This window comes from Pleurodeles waltl, chromosome 1_2, assembly GCF_031143425.1.
Source record: "Pleurodeles waltl isolate 20211129_DDA chromosome 1_2, aPleWal1.hap1.20221129, whole genome shotgun sequence".
Classification (NCBI taxonomy): Eukaryota; Metazoa; Chordata; class Amphibia; order Caudata; family Salamandridae; genus Pleurodeles; species Pleurodeles waltl.
Window position 1 is genome coordinate 172,161,992 of NC_090437.1, and position 10,263 is coordinate 172,172,254.

The following is a 10,263-nucleotide window of genomic DNA, read 5'->3' on the forward strand; positions in this document are numbered from 1 at the left end:
CAACTGCAGGAAGCTCAACTGAAGGAAGGTCCGGAAATTAAAAGGGTTTTATCACAAAATTATGAATGGGGGCAAGTAATGGAGATGACACATCAGCCCTGCTAAAGTATTAGTTGGAGAGTCAACATACACACCAGCAGATCCACTGGTTGATCTAATATCTTTTAGAGAAACTAACCACTTTGCTCTACCTTCCATTAGTGCCTACCCCACTTTAATAGACCGGACTGCTCTTACTGGAAATTTGCTTTTATAATGAAGGCCCTTCCTTTATAGTTTAAAACTACAAAGGTTCATAGTTGCTTTCCCTAAAACTTTGGCTTGCTTTTTTGTAGAGGAAGGGCTAAAATTCAAAAGGTCCAGTACTCAACTAGAAGAATTTCAATAACTTTTTTGTAGCATGAGAGCTAAATTTCAAAAGGTCTGATACTGAAGTAGAAGCATTTCAGTAACTTCACCACTGGAAAACCTCTTTGGCAGCTTAATAAAAATTGTGCTTTTATTGTCTAAGCTAGTGATTGTACTAAATGTGAGAAGATCAACAGCTTTTTTATTGACAGCCTTGTGTTTTCCACACCACCCATGGAAGTCTGGCATCAGGTGATTCACATGCCGTACAGGGAGGCCACAAGCAGCACCAAATGCTGCCTTCGTCCCCTACAAGCCTGCACAGGATCCACCATATTGCCCATGAGCCGCTTTGCTCCAGGCCAAAACTGTGTCATATGTGCAGGAATGACTCCACCTTGCTGCTTCTTTGCTGACACTTGGATGCCCTGGCTCCCAGAGAAGCACGCAAAGCACAGCAATATGAACTACCGAAATAGCAAGAAAGCAGGAAAGTGGTGTCCACAAGGACGTTACAGGGGGCTCCTTTGAATCAGCAGGCAACTGGGTCAATTGGGCATAGCAAAGTTACAGCAACTCAGATGCAGGGAAAGGGCACAAGTATGTCCGCCCTCTTCTTCGACATGATCCGACAAGGTAATCAAGTGCACACACAAAACCTGTAAGTGAAGGCATGGCAAAAATACAGTCTTCATGTATGCACTGACTTATCACCGATGTGAAAAAAGAAGCTTTATGCAACGTTGTGCGTGGTAAATTTGTCACTCTTGTTCTGTTCACTTGGAAGAACCAAAATCCACATTTAACTCTTGAAAAAAAGAGTACATATCATTGGCTTGCAGTAAAATGTGGGTAGACACATTGACCGGTATTAGGAATATTTTTTGCATATTTTCTGAAAAAGTATAACACCATTAGAAAACTATATCAGCCAGTACTTCAAAATTGTTCATTTCAAATAGGCCCTGTCCTTCTCATTGACACACCATTGTCTACTCGTTTCCAGAATGAAAATATCAACAAAGGAAACTGAGTAATTTTATTTTGAGATCCTTAACTTGAAAATAAATAATGTAGTACTCATACTAGACCAACACACAACTTTGCTTTCTTTTGACCCCTCTTCCTCTAGTTCCCATTCCAGATAAAGCCAGGATAATGCCAGACACCTGTGTCTTTATATATGTCATGTGCACCTGAAATGTTTCTACCAAACTCTATTTAAAATGCTTCTTTTGGAATGCAGTACTATATACGTGGACATGTTTCTATAGAAAGTAACTGACTAATCTTTTATTTTAACCCAGCAGGTGATGGAAACCTGAAAGGACAAAGTCAAAATATAGATTCACTCAAATCTATTGAAGTGACTCAGACTTGCAGTTCTTCATCAAGACAATCAGATGGAAAAGTGCTACAGAGCCCGGACGTGATAACAAATTTTAGAAGCCAGCTTTGGGCACAGTATAATCAAGGACTGGAAGATAATCAAACAACTTGGAGCGAAAGTAGTTTAAGTAATCCACCTCATCTCAATTTGCAACAGGCTCCCATCAAAAAGGGGATATTGTATAAAGATGATAACTGTGAAAGTAAGCTGTCTAATACCGAGATTACTACATGCCTGTTAAATGCACAGCGAAACGAGGAACTATACACGTATGTCAACTATGATAAGGGTTTCAGTCACAATGGACAGTTTACAAGACCTAAGAGACTCCATACAGAAGTGGGTCTACAAGAGAGACCATACACATGTCCAGGTTGTGACAAACGTTTCAGTCTAAAGTGTGACCTTAATAGGCACTCGAGAACACACACAGGTGAAAAACCATATGCATGTACTGATTGTCATAAAAGCTTCAGCCTGAAAGGTGATCTTAATCGGCATCAAAGAATACACACAGGAGAAAAACCATACACATGTACAGACTGCCAGAAAAGTTTCAGCCGGAAATATATTCTCAGTGTACACAAAAGAACACATATTGAAAAGGGAACATGCCAGAGTGACATGTCTGGAGGGTTTTACTAAAATCAAAGCTATTAGACTAGAACTTGTGACAGGGGAGACAGATGTTTAAGAATAACTCTGATGTTACTAATAATGCAATACATAATAATAACATCTCCTGTGATATATGTCATCTTCCCTAAAGAATACAATATAACCTACTTGTGGCAATGTGGTGAAGCTGCTGCCTGCCATGATGTTCTGTTGTGCTGCGGTGGCTATTGACACTACGCATTAGTACCACAAAAACATGCTAATTTGTGAAAAAATATCCAATAAATTGGCAGATTGTAAGTAGTGAGAAGAGCTGACATTGATGGATCATTTGTGGGGTTGTTTTTATGTAAGGAGATATGTTTTGTGTACTATGTGCATTTGGACTTAAAAAGGGCTTTGGTTAGTTGCTGAATATACTTTGTAAGAATCAAGATTCTTTTTTTTTTTTTTTTGTCCTCATTTCGCCACCCTTGCTTTGGTTAAAAGGAAAAGGCAAAAGCCGAGGCACTTATGATATGAGTCCAGATGTGCGGTCCACATCGTTGCCGGGCCACCCCACCTGTTCTAGATATTGCACTTTTCCCAATCGACTGCCATCGACCAAGTCTTATTATTTTCTTCAAAACCTGATCATAACCAAAGCAACACCCAATAAGGTGAGGGGAGATCTAATCATTGGACTGAAATTTCAAGAGGCGATCAAACAAAGAAACCACAAAGCATAAGTTATATGACTGAAAACTACTCAACATTTGTATGCTACTGATACACATTTTGCCAATCCACCCAAAAATTATCTCTTCTAGTCAGAGGACCACATTGTTCCATTTTACACAATCGATTCGCTGATGATTGCCAGTCTTTAACAAGGGGGGGCAGTGGATCAACCCATTTACGACATATTTCTCGTCTAGCCAAAAGCATTAATACAAACAACAAGTGCTCCTGTTGTGCTGATAATTTCAGGTAATTTGTACCCGGGTCACAAACCCCAAACACCACCACAAGAAGGTTTATTCTTACGTTTACATCAAAAATTACCCTCAGAATATTTCCTATATCCTCCCAATACTTATTCAACATTGCACATTGCCAAAACATGTGAACATCGTCTGCATTGTCTTCCCCACATCGCGGACAATATTTCTTAATTTTCCCAATAGCTGTTAATCTAGCAGGTGTCCAATAAACCCTATGTAGTGTAAACAAATGGTTTTTCTTCAATCCCGCAGGTTTAGTAGTAAACCAAAGTTCTGAACAAGACTTCTGCCATAGAGCTGCGACTTCTAGGGTTGGAAAAATCTTTCCCCATTTCAACACAGGAAGGGAAGGGGCATTGTCTACTGATTCCAACAAAGCATGATACCAAAAGGCAACTTCTTTTTTAATTGTAGTCAAGTTTAATTTCTCTTCCCATATGCTCCTCCCTAATTCTCCCAATCGTCGAGAATTAACCCAGCTAGATAATTGAAGATACTTGAATTTAGAACTTGTCCCCCTAGTACACTCCTGAAATGCAGACCAGGTTAGCAAATCAGAACCTTCAATAATCTGACCCCATCTTACCACCCCGCTAGTTCTCAAAGGGATTGATAGTTTATCGGTAAGACATTCAGGAGTACCGGGAGAGTCCCAAATAGGAGCAGAACTGCAATAATAAGGTATCCCTAGCACTTTCCGAAGATGGATCCAAACATTACAAGCCTGTTTGGGGAGCTTCAAACGCACCTTCTTAAAATACTTTGGGTGACCAAATTTATATAGGAAATAGTCCGCACCTCCCTCAAGGTGTGCCGTCAAAGCTCTCCAAACCAATGAATACTCTGACTTCCTATTCCATAACATTCTGGTGTTTTTTAATTGAAAGGCCAGATAGTATCTAAAAAAATCTGGAGATGCAATACCACCCCACTTTACTTTTCTACTCATCTTTTTCCAAGAGATCCTCACTCCCTTGGAAGCCCAAACAAACGAGGATAAATCTCCCTGCAATTTTTTAAACCAACTCCTCTTAAACTCTAGTGGGATTGTGTTAAATAAAAAGGTAAACTTTGGGAGTATACACATCTTCAAAATATTAGATCTTCCTATTATAGAAAGTGGAAGAACAGCCCATGCCTTTAACAGCTTTTTAGTATCCCTATAGGTTGTATCAAAATTTAACTTAGCTACATCATTTAGATCGTTTGTGACCCGAATTCCCAAGTATTTAATCTCTTGTTTAACTAAAGGAGAAGCATAAACCAAGTTCCAACACATGATTTCTGTTTTTTCTGTATTTATACTATAACCTGAAAATCTACCAAATTACTCCATCAATGTCTTGACAATAGGTAAAGTAGTCATCACATCACTAGTGTATAGCATAAGATCGTCCGCATACAATGCTACTTTCTTTTCCCAGTCCCCAATCCGAAACGGTGGGATGTCCTTACAAACCCGTAATAAAGTTGCCAAAGGTTCAATGTATAGATTAAAGAGCAAGGGAGATAAAGGACACCCCTGTCGAGTACCCCGAAAAATCCTAAATTCCTGTGATAACTGACCATTAACCAAGATTCTCGCCAAAGGGCATCTATACAATTCTCTAACAGCCCTAATAAAAGGAGAACCCAATCCCACTTTTTCCAGCACGACCCCCAAGAAAGACCAGTTCACACGGTCAAAAGCTTTCTCCGCATCAAAAGTCAGAATCGCTAATGGAGCCTTTTTTTGTTCAGCTAGATCTACTGCAGCAAATAACTCATGAGTTAACTCGTGGAGTTGTCTACCCTTCATAAATCCCTTTTGATCCAGATGTATCACGTTACCCATAACCTTCCCCAGTCTCCTAGATAAGATCCCTGTATACAGTTTATAATCCGAATTCAACAATGAAATTGGTCTGTATGATGAACAAGACATTGAGTCCTTACCCGATTTTAACAATAAACAAATTATAGCTTCTCTCCAAGAATTAGGTATCTGTGCCCCTTCTACAAGCATGGAGTTGAATAACTCCAATAAAATCGAAATAAGATCTTCCCCCAGTACCTTGTATAACTCATTCGGTAAATTATCTGGACCAACTGCTTTCCCTTTCTTCAAAGCTTTTATGGCATCGACAAGCTCAGCCCTACTTATCTCGGAATTCAACACCAACTTTGCTGAATCATCTAGAGCTGGAAGATGCACTTCTTCCAAAAAAGTCCTAACAGACTCCTCTGAGCTTACCAAACTTTCTGAATACATTTCCTGAAAAAAAGACACAAATGCCCCCTCAATCTCATCTTGCTCCGTACAAATCTGATTCGTAAAATCTGTTTTAACCGATAAAATATGCCTTTTAGAGAGATCTGACTTAACCTTCCAAGCTAACAATTTACTACAACCTTCTCCATATTCAAAATGTGCATATTGACTACTTTCCCATTTCAACCTGTTACGCTTCTCCAAAAAACAATTTAGGTCGATCCGAACTTTATCCTCTTGGCGTATCAACTCCTCAAGTAATTCTTCCTTCCCTTCTCTTCGTGCTTTATGGATTAGAGCTTGAAAAGTATTTAAGGATGCTTCCATGCCCCCCACCTGCTTCCTTTCCTCGCGACGCTTATATATTGCTAGACTCACAAGCCTCCCTCTAATATATGCCTTATAAGCATCCCAGACATAGCCTAAGCTTGCTGTTCCTCGATTTAAATAGAAAAAATCTCTTGTGTCTTTCTTTAACACCTCTACTATCGAGTCATTTAAGAATAAAAAACGGTTAATTGTAGTCCTAATGCCCTTGCTTACAACCCTGATATCCAAATGTAGTTTTACAGCTGAGTGGTCCGAAAGGTTTGCTGGGTTGTGAGCTACCTTTATCACCTCTGAACATAAACTCTTATGTAGTAAAAAAAAATCTAATCTGGATCTGTGTCCATATTTTTTATTGTGGAATGTGTATCTGTCTCCTTCACCCCCTTTCCAGTGCCATATGTCTATCAAACCTAAATCCCGCATGGCTTGCCTCACTTGTGCCCTTGTTTTAGGTGAATTAACCGTACCCCTGGGGGTTGATTTATCAAGAACGGGATCTGACAGAATATTAAAATCGCCACCTAGTACTACTGGGTACCTAGCTAACAGTAAGATATTAAACAAATCTTGAAAAGGCGTCGGATCATCCGAATTTGGGCCGTAATAACCTGCAACTGTTACCCAGTAGCCACATACACACACTTCTACCACTACCCACCTACCCCTAGAATCTACTTGGACCTCTCCTATCTTAAACCTTAAAGAATTTTTGAATAAGATTGCCACACCTTTAATCGTGCTAGATTGAAAAGAACAGACACTAAATGAGACCCAATTCAGTCGTTTAACCCAACTCTCCCACTCCTCTCGTTGAAGGTGAGTTTCCTGCAATATAATAATATCCTCCTCAGCCAATCTTAAATATTCAAAAATCTTCCTCCTCCTCTGTAGCACCCTTAGACCATTAACATTCCAAGAAAGAAATTTTAATCGTAGATTCCCATACTTAGTCATACCCAAAAGAAAAGAGGAAAAAAAAAAAGAAAAAAAAAAAAGAAAAACTTGAACACAAAACCTCCCCTCTCCTATATAGCAAGTTTTAAGGACTTTCCTATTTTTAACATTTTCTACCCCCCTAACCCAAACCCAACCCCTACACCTAGTGCCACCCTCTCCCTCCACCAACACCACCACACACCCAACCCCCCCCCCCAAGGGAACCCTCCCTATCTCTCCTAGGATAACCATCCTGTTAACCCTTATTTGAACCCTCCGTCGGACGGGGAATCCCTAGATCTTACTGAGACGCCTTAATCTGTTCTATAAACATACCTACCTCTCCCGGATCTCTCATATTATACATTTTATTTTTCCACATAATACGTAAAGCAGCTGGAAATCTCAATTGAACCGTAGCCCCAAGGGAACGGAGCTCCCGCATATAATTTCCCAATTCCCACTGCCTATCTAGTGTAGCTTTAGAGACATCTGATCTTATACGGAATGACCAATCTCCCCTAGAAAAGGCTCCAACTTTAAGGGCTTCAGATAGGATTCTCTCTTTAGTTGTATATGTACTAAAATTTACCAAAATCCTCCTGGGGTTTTTCCTTCCGGGGTTCTTCTTGAACGGATACCGATGGACCCTTTGGATATCTTCCTCTAAATTAAGCATTGCTATGCTTGGGATAACCTCCTTGATTAGAGCGAGCACATATGTTTTGATATCCTCCCCTTCCAGTCCCTCAGGAACTCCCAACAGCCTTATGTTGTTTCTCCTCATGTTATTCTCCAATGATTCAAGCTTATCCTGCAACATAAGAATCAAGATTGTTGTAGGTGCTGGGTTTCCACCATCTATGCAATGTGTCAGCTATTTGGGAAATATATAAAGACACAGCTGTCTGGCATTATCTGGGATGGGAACTAGGGAAAGAGGGGTCAAAAGTAAGCAAAGGTTACTCATTGCTGAAGATCATTGTTGTGTGTTAATTAAAGTAGGTGTACTTTGAGTTGTCAGGTTCCAGGTTGTCGGGGATTGTTACGGAGGGTATTTAGCACTTCAAGATACACAGTACTTTGGGTTTGGTGCTGAGTTGTGGTACTTGGACAGCGATATGAATTAGAGAATGGTCTGGGGTAATCGTACTAGAGCTGACTAAGTTATGGGGTAGTGACCAGACTGAGATCAAAAGGTTTGCCATGTGAGAGAGTAAGGAGTATATCAGTGTTTGACAGTGAACCGATGCTGGCAGAAAAGGGTATAATGTTGATGCTTCCGGAGGTCAAGGTGACTAAAAGCTAGGAAAGGGATTTCATATGGGGCAGATTGTAGGATGGGTTCAAGGTTTTTAAAGAGTAAATTGGGGTGACAGATGTCTGTCAGAGTACTACTCTGTGGGGTTCAAAAGGTTCAATGAGAGATACATCAATATCCTCCATGTGCAGACAGCTGAGTGAGAAATTAAGAGAAAGAAGGAAGGTGGTGGTTAGTGTGGAGTGTGCTTGAAGTAGCAGTATATTTTTGGGCAATCAATGTTTCAGAGATGGCAATAAATTGGAAGGTTTGGGAGTGGGTGTCGGAAGTCGTTTATGATGAAGTTGGTTTCATCAAGCATATATCTAGCTCTGAAAGGGCTATATTTTAGTGGTGTAGCAGAGGTTCTTTGTTAAAGTGTGTGAAGTCTTTCTTGTGTATTGAGTTGTGGGGTGTGATGCGGTTATGGGAGACATGCTGTGGCATTAATAGAAGATTAAGTAAGGGGCTGCGTGGTATATGAGTAATTTTCTGATTTGTGTTTGCCTTGCCTTCCCTAGCAACGCTAGGGAGGGACAGGAAACATGAGAATAGTGGTTGTCACGTGTGAGAGAATTTGGCATGTTGTTCAAGACTTTTTTTTTATCCTTAGAGTATATGAGAAAATGAGTGGGTACATACTGTTGGGGAAGTAAAGACACAGTGACAGATGATGTGAAAACACCCCATATCTTTATTTGGGTTCATTCCACAGCAACAAATCCAACTGGCTGTCGTCTTGATTTGAGTGTGATTTCCTACTAAACAACTTTTCCGCTTTTACTTTGGATTGGGGGTCAGTTGTGCATTGCACAGGTGTAAGGTGTTTCCAATATATGTGTATCACAATCCAAGTATGTAATTATGTTGTAGTGCTGTCTGCATTAGCATGTGATTGATTTGTTTATGCTGTTCTTATCTAAGGATTTGTACTTTGTATATTGGTGTTGTGAATGACAATGCTATTGATTTGGCAGTGTTTCGCCAATGACATAACATTGGTTATGTTTTGTGCACATGGAGTGTATGGGTGTGGTGTAGCTTCTACTGTCTGAGTATAATCATTTGTTGGGGTCTAGAATCATAGTGATAGTGTAACTGTTGAGTGGTGAGTGCTTTTGGGTAACTGATAAAAGCCAGAATACGCGCAGTGTGTTAGGTACACGTGGTAAGGACAGTCTGTGTTTTCAAAGGATGGTGCTTGAGATGCCTTTGGTTTGGGCACATTGTGACAATTTCAGAAAGAGTTGTTCTCTAAATCAGGGTAGTTTTCCATGCATATGTAGTGCAAGCAGGGCCTCCAAAAATGGTGAGTAGTAAGTTCGATAGGAAGGAGGCCAGGTGGTGACAAATTAAAAAGAAAAACACATATGTGCTCTCTCAGGATCAACATCGCATAAAAAGAAAAGGTAAAGCAACTAACGAGAATCAGCATGATTTCAGAATGGCATTGCAAAATTTACAGTATAGCCAATATGTATGGTCAAACAGAGTACATTCAAGAGGAATGGTAGCAGCCGAGTCCTGGAGTAGGTTTTCGATCAGAGGTAATTTTTCCTTTGTAATGATTGAGGGGCAGGAGCATTATGTTGTAATGATTTCCTGTAGTTTGCTTTCTCGTGTTTGTTATTGTAGAGTTTCTGAAGGGATTGGTAGCTCAAAATTGTGTCTGCTTGGAAATGGTAGATATGAATTTTAGTGGAGGAAGAGGTGGAGTTGAAGAGTGGGGGAGTGGAATGTGAGACTGGAAAAAAATGTAGTCTTCGATGTGCAGGTTATCAAAAGAGGCAGGCGCAGGTTATCAAAAGAGGCAGGCTGTGAAAGTTTTAATGTTGGACTACTATTAATGATTACCTATCCCACCAGTTACTCGTACAGTGTATATGTTATTTCTTTTTTTGAGGTGTGTGTGGTTCGAGAAGTCAACAAATTAATCTACTTGTGAACTGTTCGTGAGCTCTCAACATTGTTCTCTGTACACTCTATATTTCTCTAGGCAATTAGTATCGATTAGGTGCATAAAGTTGGACTTCCACAAGCTTTCAATTTAATGGTGAATGTGGTGGATATAGCGTAAAGAGAAAAAGGCTCTGGCTGTTATAAAATC

General features: G+C 40.0%; 1 protein-coding gene across 5 annotated transcripts in view; it reads left to right on the forward strand.

Annotated features, from left to right (window-relative positions):
• LOC138299162 (zinc finger protein 614-like) overlaps nt 1-2,668 on the forward strand; it is a 143,072-nt gene extending 140,404 nt beyond the window's left edge. For 4 of the 5 annotated variants that reach the window (XM_069237245.1, XM_069237262.1, XM_069237271.1 and 1 more), the window contains one exon: nt 1,656-2,668. In XM_069237245.1, the coding sequence (XP_069093346.1) occupies nt 1,656-2,383 (728 nt within the window). In that variant the 3' untranslated portion in view covers nt 2,384-2,668. The remainder of the gene's footprint in view (nt 1-1,655) is intronic. The other variant, XM_069237234.1, reaches the window with a different exon arrangement.
• The last annotated feature ends 7,595 nt before the right edge of the window (nt 2,669-10,263 follow it).